Source organism: Lemur catta, chromosome 7, assembly GCF_020740605.2.
Source record: "Lemur catta isolate mLemCat1 chromosome 7, mLemCat1.pri, whole genome shotgun sequence".
NCBI classification, from domain to species: domain Eukaryota; kingdom Metazoa; phylum Chordata; class Mammalia; order Primates; family Lemuridae; genus Lemur; species Lemur catta.
In genome coordinates this window covers 75,493,814-75,515,167 of record NC_059134.1, presented here as the reverse complement: position 1 = coordinate 75,515,167, position 21,354 = coordinate 75,493,814, and the positions used below count along the sequence as shown (strand labels likewise).

At 38.8% G+C, this 21,354-nt stretch overlaps 1 protein-coding gene across 3 annotated transcripts in view; it reads right to left on the bottom strand.

Annotated features, from left to right (window-relative positions):
* Positions 1-10,468, bottom strand: part of SLC17A6 (solute carrier family 17 member 6) — a 39,634-nt gene extending 29,166 nt beyond the window's left edge. For all 3 annotated transcript variants that reach the window (XM_045556574.1, XM_045556575.1, XM_045556573.1), the window contains exons 1-3: positions 9,512-10,468; positions 6,287-6,539; positions 4,633-4,751 (exon numbers count right to left, since the gene is read on the bottom strand). In XM_045556574.1, coding sequence (XP_045412530.1) covers positions 4,633-4,751; positions 6,287-6,539; positions 9,512-9,597 — 458 coding nt within the window. In that variant the 5' untranslated portion in view covers positions 9,598-10,468. The remainder of the gene's footprint in view (positions 1-4,632; positions 4,752-6,286; positions 6,540-9,511) is intronic.
* Between the last annotated feature and the right edge of the window lie 10,886 nt (positions 10,469-21,354).

Genomic DNA, 21,354 nt, shown 5'->3' with positions numbered 1-21,354 from the left:
ACTTTGCAATGAAGCACATAGCATCAGGCAGCGTTGTTAAATTTCAGTGTAAAGGTAGCATGTGGTCATGCTTTCCCAGATACCCGAGTTCTACCCACAACCCCTCTGTAACCTTGGATAAAACACTACTTCCACTACTCCAAAATGAAAGCCTTGGATTAGATGAGCGCTGTTCATCTCCAATATGGGTTCTTACTATTATAGGGAGTTCACTATATTCTATATTCACATATGATCCTCAGTGTCTTATTCAATAAAGAACTATTTTTGTTCTTTAGCGAAAGTCAAGTTAGAAACACAAGAAATACCTGACAAGACAAAATATTACACTGGGGATTGAACTCTCTTTAAATAAAGGGTAGGGGTAGGTAGGGGGAAATAAAATGTAACTTTCAGCAGAGAAGTCCAACCTCAAGCGTAAATGGATTTCTCTAACCTAGCTAGAATTCAGAGATTGCATGCACTGAATTACTAGCACTTTCTATACTCCTGGCCAAAAATATTTTTTTAGGACAGCACTTTAAAGCCCTTAAATGAAATTTACCAAATTTTCATTGAACAATAATTTCAATTGTGAACAATGTGTCTGGGAAAACGATTTAAAAGGCAGAAATATAATCCATGAAAAAAGGCTTTTTTTTTTATCGCAATGGAAATAGCCATTTGCATTACAAACACTTAAGGCAAATTAGGCTAAGTTCAACACAAATAAGCTGAATGGTAACAGGGTTTTCTTTTTCTTACAAATTTTTCTGAATTTAATGTGTTCTTAACAGTAAATGACAACAGCAACAATTACTTAGTTTCAGGTACTTCAAATAACTTTACACATATTCCCTTATTTAGCTGTCATGAGCCATATGAGGTAGGTACTTTGATTAATCTTCTTTTACAGAAATACAAACTGAGGCTCAAAGGGGTTAAATAATATTTTATGTCATTCAGTTGTTAAGTAACACATTCAGGAGTCTGAACCTATACAGTTTGGCTTTAGATCATAAATCTTATCGCTTTTTTTTAAAGCCCAAAACACCTTGTTGTGATGTTCATTTTATGTATTCAACAAATATCTATCATGGGCCAAGCACTCTTCGAGATGCTAGCAAAATAGCAGTGATAAAAACATGGACAAAATTACCTGTACTCATGCAGCTTAGATTTTATTGGAGAAAAGAATACATTAAATAAACACATAAATTTAAAGAAAAGGTGGTGTTATGTAAAAAAAATTAAAGCAGGGTTGAGAAATTAAAAGGAAAGGAGCAGGGTATAAAAAACGTTAAATAGTGTTTAAATAATATTGCCACCTAATAAAGGCAAGAATAGTATTTGTGGCACAATGTAATACATTAAAAGCATCACAATTTTGACCAAATTCTCTTTGGTGTATTTGACCTTCTATGGTTATACTCTTTGCAAAAAGTCTGTTTTTCCCCTCTAAACACTTGCCCTGGTGTTTAATGCAGGGTAAAAATAGTCCTTAGGAATTTCACATTTGTAAATATCTGGATTACTATAAATCCCATGTCCTGTATTATTTAAAGACAAAATTAACTTGCCTCCAACATTGTTTTATCACTACAATAAATATATTCTCATCTTAAAACAGGACAGATTTTGTAAGGAATCTTCCTTTGATTCCTCACCCTAAGGCCCTCCATGGAAGTGATTAAATTCTTCCTCCCAGGATGTGCTATAGCTCTTTAAGGAAAGACAAAGAAAAAAAAAAAAATAATACAAGAGCCCTCCTGTGGGACGGAGTTTACTTCCCTCCTGATTCTCCATCTTCCTCTCAATAAGCAGGAAAATAAGAATACTTAGAATTTGACCAGTACAAGGACCAAGAGTCTGTATTCTGACCAAAAGTGGGGTTGTCTTGCTTAATCAATGAAATGGAGAATGTTTGTTTTTCATTGAGAAATCTGCCAGGAGGTGTAACTATGAACACTTCTCCCTTGAGGTGCTGTCTCCACACATCTCAGTTCTTCTTCTCTGATTCTGCCCACAACAGTGATGGCAAATACTTTCCAAAGTGAGCTTCTTTTACATCTACAGGGAAAGGAATCTGTCCCCAGTGTCCCACCCAAGGGAAATCTCATTCTGCTATTAAATGATCTATATGGAGAAGCTTATTTGAATGGTCATACAATGCTTGTAGGTGGAAAACTGTTTTTATTATGTTGTTTTTACTGTTTCTGAGAAAAAGATCACAATAGGAAATATACATCTTTCAACCATTCTAAAAATCTTCCAGGTTTTGTATTTATAAAGAGCCTTCTTAGATAAAATTCTATGTACCATTTGTAGGAATAGTTGGACATTCACCGACATGTTAATAATAGGTTTATATGGGTGATTATATTATTTACGATTTTTATTATCCTTTCTTACGTTCTTCTCTTATTTAGTATAAAATACTTTTATAACTAGAAAAGCAAATTTACATATGTTTAAAAACTCTTTGCACACAGGGCTTCAACTGTATTTACAATGTTTTGTTATATTAAAAAAATGAAGTAAATATGTCAAAATCTTCAGACATGATGTTAGTCTCTATAATTTTCTATAGTTCATAATATTTTACAATAAATTTTAACTTAAGTTTCTCAGTCTCATAGAACAAAAATATTATATATGAAAATATTAAGTTTCTCTCCCTTGAATATCCATTTAAAGGTAAGATGATTTGAATCCAAAAAAAATTCTAAAATTCAGAATTTTTCCTTTGAAGAAAATCTACTAAATTAGAACCTGAGTATCAGTCTTTTTACTACTAAACATGACACAATAGTAGCAATGAGCCTGCATTTTTTAAAAAAATCAGAAAAACTGCTTACTGATCTCCCAGCGTTACAAACAGGAGAATCCCTGGTGTTTTTTTCCTGGCAGGAAAATGTTAGCATTTTAATATTTGGCAAGCTGAATATTTTGACTCTGAAAAAAATCTTTAAAGCCACCACCATCATGTTTCCATTTGACATCATATTGAGTTTCCTGTATCATTATTGTTGTTAGGTGAATTGTTGGATTTTTTTTTTCTCCTGGAGTGAAAATATTTCATATATGTCCCTTTGGACTATCTTTCTGGAAACTTTATTTTGCTTTAGAAACTAATTTTTAGGAAAACAAAGGTTGAAGACACTACATATCAGGGATTTGAAAACCAAAAATGTAACGTTCATAATCAGCAATATTTAACAGAATATTTTTTAATTTGTCCGCCTAATATCAATTTTTCTTTGACTTATCACATCCATAAAATTGGGTTCTTTATATAGTTTGTGATTTTCATCTTAAATTGATTTTTTTAAAAAGAATATTTGTCTCATTGCCAACCATCCCTGTTGACTTGTAAAGATCACATCCAAAAGGCATTATTCCTGATCTATTGCACTCTCCTCTTGACATTCTGAAGAACTGTCCAAGAATCCTCGCCCTAGGATCATTAAGCCTAAAATTAATTTCCAAGAATTCCTCCCCAGGTCCTGGGGACTCCCAGAAGCCTTGGGCTGGAAGATAGTTCTAGTGAAAAGGATGGTAAGTTACAAAGTCTGAGGGATGAGGTCTGCCTGATTGCAGTGAAAGGTGGGGAGGACCCAGGTTACAAAGGGAGAGACAGGACCATGACTAGGGAGGTGTCCAGTTCTAGTCTTCTTCCTCTAAAATGTGACTTTTAGAGGGAGGGAGAGGGGTGAAGTCATAGGTGCGAGGTCTGAAGAAAAACCCAAAGTCTTTATTTTGGGTCTCTAAACTGCAAGACCTGGAAGGGCAGGTGCCTGTATTCTAGGTCGGTTCAACAATTCAGACTTGAAAGCATTTAATTTTGTTTATCAAGATACACAATGAAGCAAACAAAGATGCCCAAGGCACAACTGTGGCCAAGCTTTCCTCCTTGACACCCCCACCCCGTCAGTCCTTAAGGCTCATGCTTAGGAGGGGGCCTCTGCAGGTGGCGCTGGGGGCGCTACAGAAAAGTGGCGCTAGGACCTTGGCTTCGGCCACCGCTGCTGGGCGAGAGGCCTCTGGAGGCAGCTGAGCTCCGCCCCTCACCCCCTCCCCTACGCAGCGGAGCTCATTAACAGGTGGAATCGCACCTCTGGCGCCTGAAATCCCTCCTGCCTCCATAGAAACGAATCCTTCAGACCCAGAGCACCATCTGGGCGGGCTCCGGGTCCGGGCGTTCGACGTGCCCTGCTGGGAGGTCAGCACCCTGGGAATCGCGGCACCCAAGGGACGCGCGGGAGAGACCGCAGCATGTGACCCCCTCCCCACCCTCACCCTTCTGTGCACCCGGCCGCACGTTCTCTGGCCTGCTCCCGGCCTGGCTTCAGCTTCTATCCGACCGTAAGGCACAAGGACCCTTTCACCAAAAGCTGGTTCAGCCACGGCACAGACCCGGAGGCCGCGTGCGCCCGTCCCAGACAGCTTAATTGGGGTGGGGGGGAAGGGCTCCTTTATTCTGGAAGGAGGCGCCAGCAGTTCCATCCCGGAGAAAGTGTGGCAAGGGAGCAGACCTCGCCCAGGAAGTTGTTTTCAAGCCCCGCGGGGCTGCGGACCCTGCCCCAGCTTCCGCTGCCCGGTCCCAGCTGGCAAACGCCGCGCCTTCCAGCCCCCGCCCGCCTGGCGCGTTACCTGTTGGCCGCCAGCCTAGACGCGATGTAGCCGCCCGGAATCTGGGTGATGATGTAGCCCCAAAAGAAGGACCCGTGGATCATCCCCACGGTTTCCGGGTCCCAGTTGAATTTGGCTTTCTATGCAAGTCGGAAAAAGAAAAGTGGAGAGAGAAAGAGAGTGGAGTCAGTGCTGAAGATTCACTTTGAGTGGTTCGTGCAGGCCAAAGAGCCCTCAACGCGCGGGGGCACTTCGGGCATTCCGGGGATCGCAGGGGTGGTTTAATTTTCGTTTCCTAACAAAATTGCCTCTTCTTAACTGAAAAAAAAAAAAAGTGCTCATTAACAAAATTTATGGTGATTAATAGCGAGGCCGGGCGCCCTGGCTTTGCTCCCGACTGCTGGCAGGCAGGTCGGATCACCCCAGTGAACGAGGAATCCTCAGGGCCCCAGTCTTGGAAAACTGGACTCCCCATGAGGAAATTTGTTAGGCAGATGGAGACTCCTGGCCGGGGTCCATTTAGTGGAGGCAGTAGTGGAGTGCCTTAGAGAATGGAATCCAACCCCCGCGACCCAACTAGGAAAATTCTGGGGAAGGAAGGTGGGGAACTCGGAATGAAAGGTGCACGGCTCCCCGCGCCTGGGAGAAAAGCTGTTCCCTGCAAATGGGATGGGTGTGGGCCTGTAAGGTTTGGAGTGGCCCGGTGACTTTGGGGGAGTTAGTGGAGAGGGAGGCGTTGCTCGGGGTTGTAATAAGCATGGGCTACGGTACGCTGAAGGTCAAGGTCTAACTCCGCCCTGGCCAGCCCGGGTGGCTCCACAAGGTGAATCAATCTCAGAGTAAACCCGGGTGAAATATCTGCATCGGAATAGTGAGAGAACCTATCCTGCGCGGAGAGCTGGGGACTCTTTTAGTCCCTTTGAACAGAATAACATTGTGAAACCAAACTCATTTGGTAGGGTCTCCCGGACTCCCCGGGGGCCAGTGGCGCTCACCGCTCACTATCCACAGAGCGTTCTCTAATTGCTCCCCGCAACCCTCGCTTAGTCTGGTTTATGGCCGCTCAGGTCCCTAAAACAGGAAGTCTGGACCCACGGGTTTCTGTGACCTTGACGTGACCCTCCCCTCTCCACGTGCGACTCCTGGGGACCCGAGACTCTCCTACGACTGCGGCTCCTTTCTGAGCCTGCGGGGTAGACCTCCAAAGACCCCTCCGCCAAACCTGCTAATGGGAGCACAGCTGATTTGATTTCTGTTTTCGGTTTTGTTTCATTTTTATTATTAAGAATGTTTTGGCGGGAATTGGAAGAAGTCAGGGGAAAACAATACCTAAAAAGCCATTCCATTCCTCCCAGTAAAAGAAAAATATTTCGATTCTGATTTAGCGGACATTAGTGACCAACTTATTGTATTAAGTCATTCTTCACGAAAGCCTGGTGAGCTAGACGCTATTTTCCTCTTTGCAGATGAGGAAGGGAAGGCCCAGGCAGCAGAGGGACAAGAGGTGATACTAGTACTGCGGTCCATTGTGGAACAGCAGAACTGGACAGGGGGTTTGGGAGCATCCAGGCCTTCCACTTTCAGTGGGGGGAAAACGGGGCTCAAACAGGTGATGTGGCTCTGTGAGGCCACCCGGCAGACAAGCGGGAGCCGGGGCGGCCCAGCCGATGCCCACCTCCTTGATGACCTTGCCCCCGCGGTGGATGGTGCTGTTGTTGACCATGTCCACGATGGCCACGCCCAGGTTGCAGCGGATGCCGAAGGAGATGCAGAAGCCCAGGCCGCTCATGACCGCGATGATGTAGCGGCGCGGCAGGCCGAAGCACGTGCAGTCGCACAGCGGCGCCTTCCTCTCAGGCACCTCCAGGGGCTTCCCATCCTCCGTCAGCTCGATGGTCTCCCCGGTCTCCTGCTTCTTCTCCAGCACCCTGCGCGGCAGAGCCAGGGGAGGGCGGGTGCGGGGAGTCAAGGACGCGCAGGGTCAGGCACCCCCAACGCCGGGCCCGGGCCTACTCTCGTGTCCTGGGACTTGTCGGAGCTAAGGGGAAGGCCACTGACCTCACCTCTCCCTCACAGGTTGGGGGGTGGGCGACACCAAGCTTGAAGACCTCGCGCTCTCTAGCACTCTGCCCTTCTCCCTCCCCGCGGCGGCATCGTGTCCCTACCTTTAGGCCTAAACAGTGAGTCCCCATTCTCTCGGGATCCACCCCTCAGCGCCTTGATGCACAAACACAGGCTGCGTGGGCCTAACTTTCTTGCGGGTTCTGCAGTTTGTTAGGCAAGGGGTGACCGGAGCCTTCCCCGCACCTGTGTAGACACCTCCCCACCCCCGCAGTGCCTTACACCGGCGACTGCAGGTGTAATCCTGCCGCCTCGTCTTCCCAGGGTTGCTTCACTGCGGGCGGGCCCAGCCACGGCCCTGCACCCGCGCTACCTTCTTTTCCACCAAGCGGAAGCTTTTTGGTGTGAAGGACGCCAGGACCCCGCCCCTCAGCTGAGCCCAGCCCGGCTACCCAAAGACTACGGCCTCTCCAGCCCGGTGCCCACGCGGAGAAGGTCTGAGAACGCCCTCAGAGTGCCAAGCACTCTACTCCCCTTTCCTTCAGCCCTAGGGTGCCAATTCAACGCTTACTCCCCTCTTACACATCTTACTTTTTTTCTTTTTTTGCATTTTACTCGAGTTGCAGACAAAGACCTCTGCAGCATATGGCCGACACCTAAGCTTCCTACTGCCAGAACATGAATAATTAATTATTCACAATCTTCCATCATTACTATCTCGGTTACAAACACTGGAAAATGTCATGGGCCCATTTCCAAAGACGTAAAATCCGACTCCCAGACATACAAATGCGCCCCCAATAAACTTTCGTAAGACGTTCCACACCAAGGCGGAAGATCTCACTTAATTTTTTTTTTTCATAGTATTTCACAAGATTTCAACCGTCTGATTCAATTCTTTTCGGGCTTTGGTCTCTGGGAGAAAGAGGAGAGGAGGAGGGGAGCGCGGAGTGGAGTTATGGAATGGTTTTATTAAAAGGTGGTAGTATTGTTATAGTCCACAACATATTCTATTTGTTCTATTAACAAAAAAGAATGTGAAAGGTAACATCTCTGTAGCCCCTTGGGATTGATACTTTTGATACTTAAACATAGAACGTCTTCGTTTACAATTTGCAGATATTTTTCCAATCCACTTCGTAAATATTTTTATCTGTGCTCTTTTGAATGATGTAAGCACACACAACTGTTTTCACACACACGGGTGAAGCAAGTAAAATTTTTAAATCAATTCCAAAAATGCATAGCTTGGTATGTTGCTGTCAAGCAATTTGAGGCTAGTGGAAAAGAATGTCAGACTTCCAAAATCTATAATTCAACTGGGGAATAGGTCATAAAGGTATTTGCGGCTAGATTAAGGCTTATTCTTAAAGTCCAATCACAATTTTTGAAGACATTGCAATTTATACTGGGAGAAAAAAAAATCAGCCAATGTGATTTGTTGATTTATTTATTTTTCATTGGTTTCATATGCTGAAATATGCAAAGTTGAACTCTGCATCTGAACTCCCCACCTGATGGCAGTTGGGCTGAGAAAGAACAGCCCTTCCCAAGGTAGCTGCGGGACTGCAGGGCCCTTGCGGTATCTACTGCGGCATAGGTGCATAACCTTGCCTACAGGAAGCCCACCAGAACTGAAGAGATTTGAAAAATTAGGAGGCACATTGGTCATTTTCTTTACATTTCTTATATATTTACAAAGATTTCAATTTCCCAAATGTAAAAATTAGTGCTCTCTTGGAATCGTTTATCTGTTTGTGTCTGCCCTCTTCTTAATTTTCCTTATATTAAGAAAAAAATGTATTCATGGAACACATTTTAAATTATTTAAAGCTGTGCAATTTATAGCATGATTGGCATAGTGGCTACAGGAGGATACAATTTTTAAAAAAAGATCATTTCTAGACCTTTCAAAATAATTTTGCTGGCTATTATAATGGTGGTTCTTGCAAGCGCTGTGATATTTCCCATTCAAGAAATAGACTTCCAGGAGAGAGCAAATAATTAAAAATGCATATTATATATTTTTTTTCAGTTTCAGAGAGAAGAATTACTTCAACTTCAGCTCTCAATTATTGATGATATTTTGATTCCTCTTCATTCAGTACAGAAGAAATATTTCACTGGGGGATTCTCTACTATGGTTTTGAAACAGAGATCTAATTTTGTTGTTGTTATTACTCTTTGGAATTTCTTGGTTGATCTTTTATAGGGTTATATTTTTTATTCATTTGTCTGCACCAAAGGGATTGACTTTGAGGTAAAGAAAGAAAGAAAGAAAAAATAAAGAAAGAAAGAAAGAAAAAAGGAAGGAAGGGAAGGAGAAAGAAAGAAAGAAGGAAAGAAAGAAAGAAAGAAAGAAAGAAAGAAAGAAAGAAAGAAAGAAAGAAAGAAAGAAAGAAAAGAAAGAAAGAAAGAGAAAGAAAGAGAAAGAAAGAAAGAAAGAAAGAAAGAAAGAAAGAAAGAAAGAAAGAAAGAAAGAAAGAAAGAAAGAAAGAAAGAAAGAGGGAGAAAGAAATTTTTTGAACAGGTGCTGGTCATTTTTCAATTACTAAGACGATAAATCCTGGGTAGAAAAGAACGAAAATCTATCTGCAGGTGCCAAAACAAAAATCTTTCTTACACACACACAAACACACACACACAGCAGACAGGTTCATTTAGTGCAACATTCCTGCATTAGTAAACAGGTTTCCAGAGCAGCCCCTACTTTAGCAAAGGACAACAAAAAGACTTTCCGATCATATTACAATCTCTCTGGGCAAGCAGGGTTTGCGGAAATGGCCCTGCAGATTTTTCATGCTGAGCCCCAGGTAAGCATGGGTTTGCTTTCTCTTACCTGTAGATCTGGCCGAGGGATTTTCCAGCAAAATTCTTTAGCCCCTCTTTTCCTGGGGCCAAAATCCTTTGTTTTACTGACTCCATTCTTGCAAAGAGTGTTGTCCGCTCTTGCCAGATTTAAATAGCGATCGCTATGAAAGGCGAGGGTTGCGCATATTGTCTTAATCGCTCAAGGTAGTTGTGGGCTTTTTCTTCTGAGCAGAATGGTATTGGTGTGCCTCCAGCAAGAGTGTGAGTGAGAAAGGGGAGGGAGAGTGAGAATGAGAATACAACAGAATAGCTGCATGCAACCCACGGGTTTCCTAATAGGAGAGTTGGTAGACACAATCAGAAAGTCTCATTGGAAGGGGAGGATCCGGCGGCAAAGGGTGCACGCAGTGCCATGGTATTTGGGCGGATGCAGATGAGTGAGTCCTTGTCCTGGAAGTCGGTCCACGGAAAAAACAGTGTAAATTCCCGGTTTAGAAGGCTTATTGCTTTCAAATCTGCTGGCTTTTAGGCGAAGGGGAAAGAATACCACAGAATCCTTGTGTAAGGGCAAAGTCAAAGGAATAGTACTTTTAAAAATGGTGTGTTTGCTGTAAGGAGCAGAACACATTCAGAACTCAGGGGAGCATCTCAGGTGTCAGGTGGGCAATGCTGCTATTAGTTTTTCCTCCCTGCCCATAACCTCCTCCCATCACGCCGGCGTACGCTGCTCTGCGGTAGAATCGAATTAAGATGGAGAAGGCTTGCTGCTTGTTGAGTACGTGAGTAAATAACAGACACACAGTTCTGATTTGGGCAGCGTCAGGGAAGATTTTTTCACCAGGGCTGACAGCGCCGGTCTGGGCGGGTCTCTCGGCAGAATGGTTCAGCACCACGGACAGAGTAAGTTTCAGGAAAAGGGGAGGCTGCTTTTGGCTAGCAAGGTTGCCAACTTTCTAAGGGAGCTGGGCGGATCGCCCTGACCAAGGACCATACTGGGGCTCTTCAGGAACGGATGCTATGGAAACCATGTGGGAAGATGTCATCATCTCCAGAGTTTGCAGGGAGAATGGTGCAGTTAGCTCCGTAAGGGAAGAAGACTTTATTAAAAATTGACAAGTTACTTCCAGTTTGCTACATTTTGCCCAGCATGCTAATGCCAGCTATGACAGTATTGCAGGGAAACGAGATTACAACATATTTCACTTATGTTTGTGGTATTCCTGGACACCTGGGCTCCCTTGAATATAAAATATATGTACACAAAATGCATAATTATATTGTTCATGTGTTTGTTTTAACTCCTCATAGGAAAAGGATGGAAGGGGGGGAGGGAGGCATGGAGAGAGAGACAAAGATAGAGATAGAACAGATAGAGATGAGAGAGAGAGAGAGAGAGAGAGAGATGCAAGAAAAGAAAAGCTGTAACCTCAATGCACTTGATTAAATAAAAGATGAGTCATTTAATATAAATTCATTGGAACTGTAAGCTTCTTCACTTAACTAATTTACATCACACTACTGAAATGTCAATACACTGATAAAATGTGTGACTATACCTCGTGCTTGTCAACCAATTATAATTGATGTTTTTTAAGATTTATTTTAATTTGCATATATTTCATTCGAAAAATATATACATATATTTTTTACTTTGTAGCACCTTCTCCTAAAGTGGAAATTTTGAGAGACATGCATATAGTAAGATTTTTGGTTTTTCATGTATAGGTATAGCATCAATGAATTTATTTCATTAAACAAAGCAAGAAAGCTATACTAGGTTAATGTGAATTATTAATGCATTTCACATGAATCACAAACCTCTTAGATGCAATTCAGGCAACTTCTTACAAAACAGTTAGCCTTGAACCACATTCTCAAGGTCAAAACATTCAATGTCATTTAAGCCAACAAGGGAAGTATATTTTACTTAGGGATCCTGGCACCAAATCTCAGAAGTGTGGATCTAAATAGAGAATCATGTAAAGATATTTACTGAATAGTTCAAATGATATAACAGATATGTATTCACTGAATGAATAGCTGAAAAAATGTCAAAAGTAGCTATCTGACATTATTAAATTTGATAGTTGTTAAATTATATTCCATTATGAATTACAATAAAGAAAGAATAATGGAGGCATCCTTCTCTTATTTTGATAAATATGTATTAAAACATATATCTTAAATAAAATAGTGAATTTGATTTTTCTAAAATTCTGAATGCCTCAAAATAATACATATTTCCAAAGAAGATCAAGTATGAACAGTGGGAAAAAGCCTCATTACACTACCTCCTTGCGAACAAAAGATTCAAGCTACTTAGGACTTTGACTCATCTAAGTGCTTTTCAAAATATCTATGTTTTTCAAATCTTCAGTGACTAAATGCATTAAATTTTATTTATTTAGAGATATCCATGATTTTGAAATTCTGAAAAGTTATATGAAACTTGAAGTTATAACAAATATCTGTGAAGCTGAGGTAGTGATATAAAAATGGTTTTCCTAAGCAGTTCTGCTTAAGTTTCACTACAAATGACTAGGGATCTAAACCACCGGTAAACATGACAGCTATATCTTTACTTTACATATATAAGGGAACATCAAGCAATATAAATTCAACATAAAAGCATTTGTTTGTTTAGTAAAATAATTATATTTACCTTTATTGAGATGAATGTCATCCAGCTCTCTCCTCCATTCTGTTGATAACAAGATGAGTGCCTGAATTAGAATAACTGCTAATATTGATTCATTCATTCTAAAAATGTTCATTGAATGCCAAGAATTACACTAGGTCTAGGAATGACCCTGAAAGATCTCACAAGCTACATGGGAGATAGACACATATATACAATTACAAATAATTATGGGTGAAATTAAACAAGTTAAATAACCCAGCCTGGGAGCGAAAGTGTATAGAAAAGATTTTAAAAGGCAATGTTTCCTTGTGTGTCTTAATACTTTAAAAGAAATTTAGTCCTTTAGAGATGATGGCAGCCCAGTGGAGTTTGGCGGGGAGGGGTGATGGTACTTGGAAAGCATCCTAGCTGGAGGGGACTGTGAACAATAAAAGGAGAAGTTTTCATTGAATATAACTAATGTATGAGGTATATTACAATTTATGAATGGTTTTCACTGACATGATCTCATTTATTCCTCAAAATTATTTTTTAAACTAAAATAGTTTTGTTTCCATGTTATTGAGGAGGAACACGAGATTTAAAAATGTCCTGAATTCATCCAGTCTGTGATGAGCAAATAGTAAGGTTAGAGTAGTTTCTCACAGTTTAAGATCATGTTAAAATACAGATTCTGATTCAATAGGTCTAGGATGGAGCCCAAGATTTCAGCTTTCTACCAAGTTTCCAGGACTGCTTGTCCAAGGATCACACTTTGAATATCAGCAGCTTAGAGGCTGGAATGTGAAATCATCTGACCAGGGTTTGGGTCCTGATTCTAATGATTATCATCCCTGCAATTGTGAATCAACCATTTAACACTAACAAACTTCAGTTTCCTTATTGGCACAATTGAAGGCTTATCGTGGGTGACCTCTATCATTCTTTCTACTTGTAAAATTCTACGACTTTTCATTATTTTATTGATGACACAGAACCTCTTTTCCTTTGTTTCTCCCACCTGGAGATCTTCTCACTATATTTTAGCTAAATGGCTAATAATAAACTGAAAAAAACCACTAACGTAGGAATATGCTCTTTTCTGAAAATTCCATCTTATATACTTAAAGAGTAAACTCACTGTTTTACTCTGAGTAAATATTTAGTTTTATATAAAATTGTTTAAATAATTGTATTCATAGTCTTTTTTGAGGTGTGCATAAAATATTGCCCAACAGTAATGTAATAAGCTTATATTTGTTTGTATTTCTGTGTGAGGAAATATTCTTGAGAAATCATTTAAATGTCTTGCAAATGTTGCCCCCTGGTGGAAGTATATGTTAACATTTTAGAAACAATTGTCCTTAATTATGTAATTACACCTACTGTTGTCTTTCTTTTTTTCTCCTCCTTTTGGGTATTTGTTAAATTAAATATATGTAAATATAAAATATGAAGTAGCTTTTGTGGGCAACATATTTGCAATTGCCTGACCTGAGCAAGTACTAAATATGTTTAGAGATAAATAGTCTGAGAATCCCTCAGTTAACCAAAAAGTTACTACTGTAAAGAAACTTCACTGTATTAAGATCTAGAAATGGTATGATAATCACATAAGAAAAATGGTTTAAAGTTTCTAATCTAAATAGAATAAATTGTGATAATTTTATAAATATTTAGAAATAGTAATATAAATTTGATGCTTCCCTCCTTATCATCAAAAATGTATATTTTAAAGACATCATACCTAAGGTTATGCAAAAATTATTTCTAGGGTATTTTTAAGGCAAATTTATTTCAGAAAATATCTCAAGCACATACCTCAAGGTGGTGACAGGTGCCTGTAGTCCCAGCTACTGTGGAGGTTGAGAAGGGAGGATCGCTGGAAGCCAGGAGTTGGAGGCCAGTCTGGGCAAGAAAGCCAGACCTCACCTGAAAACAAAACAAAACAAAACAAAACAAAACAAAACAAAAACAAAAACTAAAAACCTGAAAATGACTGATTCTGAGGCTATTTTCAATGCCACATTTTCTGTTTATTATTTCAGCAAATATTCACTTAGCAGATATTTGTACCTACTGTGTGCAAGGCCTTTCTCTGGGTTATGGTAAACCAATGAACTCAGCACAGTTTTGTAGCTTTTTATATTGTATTTAGAGAGTGTATATTTCTAAAGAGAAAACTGTTTTTAAAAGGTTTTTTACAATATGGCTTTATTTGACATTGAATTCCTAAGTAAATGTTCACTTTAATAATTACATACTTCTTTCAGGTTGAGGCTATACAAATAAGCTCTAGGATTCATCTGTGACTTTTTCTTATCAAGGGTTTTTAAGCGAACAATTTTTAGTTCAGCTTTATTTGATTTTACTTTGCAGTGTTAGCCTCAGAGACAATTTCCAAGAAATTATCATTATACAATTTCTTGAGAGCCGGAGATAGAAGAAATAATTCAGTTTGTCCTAAGAACCACATCTGTGTACATAACTCAATATTCTGCACTGCTATATTTAGTAGCCTAGTATAAAATATCTTCTAATTTCTCTGTGATCTGTATGACTGAAAAACTGAAAGCAGGAGGTTTTAAATGAATGTACATTGTTACCTTAAGTATATTTTAACTACCAAGAAATGTATGTATATAATCATATATGCAATGTATCCTTTTTGTGTGCGTCTACTCTGTATTTATAATTTACTGTAAGAAAAATGTGTGCATCTTATTCCAGTCTTTTCTCTATGTACTCAAGGAAAACAATTGTAATTCACTACACATCATTGTGCCTTGAGAAAATCAAAGACTTTAAGTGAAGGGAGACCAAATACTGCTCTTCCAATGCCAGAATAGTATTTCTAATTTTGAATTCTACACTATACATATAGAGTAGTATGGTAAATTATGGAAGAATTTTGAAAGCATTGGCCTTTTTAAACTATTAAGAAATATTTTCTTAAAGTAAAGGGTGTATTTGTATAAGGGAAGGTTGGGGAAAAATTAAGAATAGAAAAGAGATGTAATTCTCTATAAAGAGAATAAAAGAAATATGTACTTCAATATGAGGGAGACCCCAGTAGAGATACTCATGACTTATGGTATTTTACAGACAAATAAATAGATTTAATGACCAATAATACATCATATTATTGGGACATGATAAAATCATACCTGATTGAAATGTCTCTCCCTCTAGGTCCTACATGGATCCTATTTTGCTTTCACCATTCTGGGCTACTGATTCTCTTCCTTTGGCTACCAAACGTTTGTCATCACAGACTGTGGAATACTATCTTCCTTGAAGGGCTTCCAGTATTATTGAAATCTGTCATTTGACTATAAACACCTAGAGATTTTCTATTTATCTTTACACTATTTTCTAAGTTACTTAAGCTACCAGAGGCAGAGGGTGGGGGGATCTCTACTTTCAGAATATTTAGAATGAAATTCTCCAAAGCAAAGATCTGAATACATAGTTCTGTATCAGAACAGAATATTTAAAATCCAGATATTTCATTACTGTAAGCATGCTAATCTTAATTTCGGAGAAGTGAAAACAAGATGCAGTGGTGACAATTATTTTCTAACTGCTGCCCTCCAGTGGTGAAAAAACAAAAAATATTTATTTTCTTTTTTTTCCTTTTTTCATTATATTATGGGTATACAAACGTTTTGGTTACATAAATTGCTTTTGTACCATTTGAGTCAAAATTATAAGTGTGTCCATCCCCTGGATAGTGTGCATTGTACCCATTAGGTATGAATTAATTCATGCTCCCCCCCACCTGCTTGATTTCCGATGAATGTTAGTTCCATATGTGCATATGAGTGTTGATCATTTAGTTCCAATATAACAGTGAATACATGTGATGTTAGTTTTTCCATTCTTGTTATACTTCACTTAGAATAATGGTCTCCAGTTCCATCCAGATTAATACAAGAGGTATTAAAAATATTTCTTTCAGTGAAAAGGTCAACCTAAAAGATTACAATTATTTGAAAGTCAGTGGGTAAACATGTTTCCATTGAGATGTGTGTGTATGTGTATATATACGTATGTGGGTGTGTTTATATATGTATATGGAGGTGTGTGTGTGTGTGTGTGTGTGTGTGTGTGTATATATATGCTTTTTCCTAGCACAAAGAAGAAAAAGGCTTTGATAAATTATTATTGAAAAAATGTGCCAATACTTACACAATTTTCTGTGCCTAGTTGTAGGGTTATAATGGTAAAGACACCATTACACTGTGGTGAGAACCCTAGTTGGAAGGTCTTCATTGGCATAGTAGAATGGTCATTCATTGGCAGTCTTTGAATATTGAGTGCCAATCCCTCCAGTCATGCATTGTGGAGAAACAGAGTCAAAGGTCAGATCAAACCCCACTGACACTTGCTCTCTAACTAGACTGACTTTTCAAGTTTTGAGTTCATGAGACTTTTCAATTAATATTTAAGCCAGTTTGAGTTAGAATGTCCATTACTTGCAACTGAGAGCATTTTGTTGTATTATCTTAAAAGTATTTGATGGATGGATAAATGGAAGAAGGATGGATAAACACAATCAAGGTTTAGAATATAAAATTAAAACACTGGAAAGAGGGAAGGGTAATGTAAGAGTAATCATAGAATAAAATATTAGAAAGACAGAATAGACTCAGGCAAAGGAAAGCCTTGAATTTCAAGGTTAATTTAATTAAATTTTATTCAATATTTCTACATTATGACTGTGCCAGGTCTCTTGCTGAGTACCAGAGACAGAGAGATAAGTAAGACACAGATCTTGCTCTCAGATTTTAACTAAGACAGTTAGACCTTCTAATGGATAATTGGAAAAAAAATTATGCACAAAGAAGTAATTTGGTTAAGCAGAGTAGCATTCTTATAAGTTTAATCAGGCAACTCAATCTATGTGATAAGAGGGAAGGGGGGGTGTGAAGGAATAAAAATTTACCTATTGGGTACAGTGAACATTATTCCAGTGATGGGCACATCAAAAATCCTGACTTAAGCATTATACAAGGTTTTCATGTAAAGAAAACATTTGTACCCCCTTAACATTTTGAAATAAAATAAAATTGTGTAGACAAAAGATAGAGGCAGAAGACTATTACAACAGTCTGTAAACTGGCACGGTGGCTCACACCTGTAATCCTGGCACTCTGGGAAGCCAAGGTGGGAGGATACCTTGAGCTCAGGAGTTTGAGACCAGTCTGAGCAAGAGTAAGGCTGCATCTCTACTAAAAATAGTAAAAATTAGCCAGGTGTGGTGGTGCACGCCTGTAGTCCCAGCTACTTGGGAGGCTGAGGCAAGAGGATCACTTGAGCCCAGGAGTTTGAGGTTGCTGTGAGCTAGGCTGATGCCACAGCACTCTAGTCTGGGCGACAGAGTGAGACTGTCTCAAAAAAAAAAAAAAAAACAAAACAAAACAAAAAAAAAAACAAAAACAGCAGTCTGTATATCAGCTGATAAAATATTTTTAAACATTAGTCTTCTTTCCCATATGATGATTGGTTTTCAATTCATTCAAGAGTGGGGAAAAATTATCCATATATACACAGATAGTACACAAGAGCTAGAATTAGGACACAGGTTTTTTGCTTAGATCCATTTGAAAAGCATTAACTCAAATAACATTGGGAAATTGCTTCGTCTGCTAACTTAACTTCTAATAAGCATATTTTCTTTACCTCTAGCCCACTCTTCCTGTTTCATCATGGATCTAACACCAGACATTCTAAAAGAAAAAAGAAACACACTTATTTAGCGAGTGGACAAGACAAAAATGTCAATGGCAAATGGTATCAATTAACAATCCTTACTCTTCCCTCCCTTTGCCCCAAGGTAGAAGATGCTCACCATCTAAACACTTCCTCAGTGCAAATGCTGGTCACAATGGATCTGATGTGACTGACTTCCCTTGAATTGAGAGTTGGAAGCAAATGAACTCCCATTTAGCGGGCCATTTGGATTTCTGTTTTAGAGAAAGTCTTCAAGGTTGAAATTGGTCTTAAAACAATATCAACACATGCAAAATGTATAAAATGGCAGCCCTACTATTTGAGTAGAGCTTGGGTTTCTTACAGTGCTTCCTACCTAAGACACCACAATATTAGAAGAGAGGAGAAGAAAGGAGAAAAATTTTCAATAGCTCATTACTTCATATTCTAGGAAGGCAAAATTTAGGCAATGACAGAAATTAAAGCACTATTCTGACATAGCAAGTAACACAATACAAAAATATCTCTAATCCATCATATTAAATTAGCTTTTATTTTATAAAAGTGATATGTGTTCCTAGCTTTAAAAGTCAAATACTGTTTTTTGTTGTTTTTAAAAGCAGCATTGCTTTGAGTCATTCCATCTACTGAAAATTCTTGCTACTGGAAGCCACCACATTGTTGGAGAAGATTAAATGAGTGTGTGTATATGTGTGTTTGCGTGCGTGCGTGTGTGTGTGTGTGTGTGTGTGTGTGTGTGTGTGGGTCTTACAGGATAAAAGAGTGCTTGGGACATAATAAACACTATATATGTCAGCTATTATGATCATTATACTGTTGGCTGATTTTCAAATTTTGACTTGACTTTTGGCATTCTCCTATTAAAGAGGAGAATTATTTTTTTAATTCTCTCTCTCTCTCTCTCACACACACACACACACACACACACACACACACACACACACACATCCTATCCTCTCACTACTATTATTGAAACAAAAATTCTATGTTTATATAATGACTATTATAATAATGTTAAGCAATTCTCCCAAGGGCACACAACTTAAGGGCACACAATTCAGTGGCAGAGTTAAAATTCCAACTTAAGCAATCCGCTTATTGTTGCTCACATCCAAACTATAGCATTACTTTGCTTTGATTTCCTTTCTTATATACCGTTTTCTTTTCTCTAGGGCTTACAATTGCATCTTTCTATTCGTTAATGTTGTTTTCTTCTGTTTCTGTGTTTCTACCATTAAGCAGTCTTAAAATACTCCCAAACAATAAAATTCCCTCAATATAATCAAACTCATCAGGTAATCTATTAATTCTACCTTTTTTTTCCCTCTGGATACTTTTCTCCTGGAGCTATCTGCCCTTCCATCTCAGTCTGAACTAAATGCCCTCTAGTCCCGCTGCACAGTTGTGGGCTCAGGGTCCTCCATCAGTCACCATCATCCTGGGAGATCACTCCACCTCCCTGCTGTGCCACCTCCTTGCTTTCTGGATCCCCTGTCTTTCCTGATGACGTACTCCTGCAGTTTCCTGAAACAGGAGACTGGAAGGTAAATTATTTGAAATTTGCAAATCTGAAAATTGATATTTTTGAATACCTTCACACTTGATTGATAGTTTTGCTTCTATGAATTCTACATACAATAATGTTTTCCTGATAATTTTAATGGCTTTGCCCCATTGCTTTTCATTTTAACTAGTACTGTCCGAATTCCTGAAGCCTTGTCTATGGTTTAAAAATAACTTCTCTGGAGACTTTATGATACTCTATCTCTAGTGTTATGAAAATTCATGATACATAGTAATAAGGGGCTTTTTTGTAGTCTTTGTGCTTGTCACTCAGAGGCAGACCCTTTTGTGTCCTTCAAATCTTGAAATGTTATTTTATCTCCTGGATAATTTCCTCTCCTCCAATTTTTCTATTCCTTCTTGAAATTCTTTTATTTGGATATTAACCATCCTGAATTGATCCTTCATTTTAAAAATCTTTTTCTCCCCAATTGTTTATTTGTTTTTATTTTTAATATTTTTCATAAATTTTCTTCCTGTTTTCTTCCAACTCATTTCTTAATTTTTAAAGCTTCTGCTATTATATTTTTAATTTCCAAGAGCAGTTTATTTTCTGAATCTTTTTTTTCCAAACAGCATCTTAATTTTGTTTTAAGGATGCACTATCTTCTCTCTCTGAAAATATTAATTTTAGTTGTTACTATTTTTAATTTTCTTCTTGTCTCTGTTTTCATTAACTCCCTCTTTTTTTGTCTTGTTTCAGTTTCTTTTAGGGTCTTTCCTCAAATTCCTAGTGGTCCTTAGCTATTCATATAAGAGTAAGGCACTGTGGGTGTATAGGGCTATCAACTGGGATTATTCCCACAGCCTTTTGGCTGTGGGCTCCAGATAGCAATAAATATCATGTATATCTTTTCCCTTGCATCGATAAGCTTCTCTATACAGGAGTCCTCAAACCTCTTTCCTTGAGAAGATTAAATATGTGGCAACCAGCATTCTAGAATGTGAGTAGGAAAGGGGTTGGGAATAGAGTCTCACCATTCAGTTCACAACCTTTGTTTTTTCCTCCTAATTTCAGGAAGGCATCCCTCCCCACACCTCAGCAATACCTGCTATCTTTGAAGCCTGATTTATGTGATTCACCCTGCAGAGATACACTTCCATCCTCATGATTGGTGAGATCTATTTGGCTTGCTGCATAGGCTGGGGTAGTCCTCTTTGTATAAACTTGCAGAAAAACATAATGTTTTTAGCCTGGGCCCACAACCCTGGTAATTCCAACTCCCAAGCTTTTCTAGACTATGTGCATGAATTGAATTGCTTCTCTCTGAAAGGCATTTGGGTTTCATCTTTCTCCACTATCTAGGTAGCTTTCCACTTGTCTATCACTTTCACATCTTCTAAAATCTTATTAAAGTTTTCTAAATGCTATAGCCTGTGTCTCATTCTCATTTACAGCTTTTAACACATTAACTTCCATGTGATTTGCGTTTAACTCATGCTACTTTTGAGCCCGGGCCTCGTGAAGGATATGTAACTGCAGTTGGTTCATGAAAATCTTATTTGTTGATGTTCTTATTGTTATAATTAATATTGGCAAATTAATTGCATATAACTCACACACAGAAAACAATAAAAAATAACAAATTTTTGATTAAATTAGAAAGGATCATTTTGTGAAGTTTTTATTCTATTTTCGTAATAAAATACCATGTCCCCAGGAGGGAAAAAAATTGTTTTTCTAGTGTGGCAGTCAATGTGTTAAAAAATTGCTTTCCTATCATTTTAGCAAGCCTCAGGAGAATGTGGGCATCAAGTTAAATTCCCAGTCTTCCAGATGCGATTGGAAATCTGTGACAATTTTATATTTAAAACAAAAGTATCTTCAATGTGTAAACTTCTCTTTTTCAGGGTAGAAAAACCATAACAACATTAATCACAGAAAAAAAAAATCTGGTATTCGAGCTTACACAAGTGTTGAACTTCCTCATTCTGACAAAGTTAGATGATCA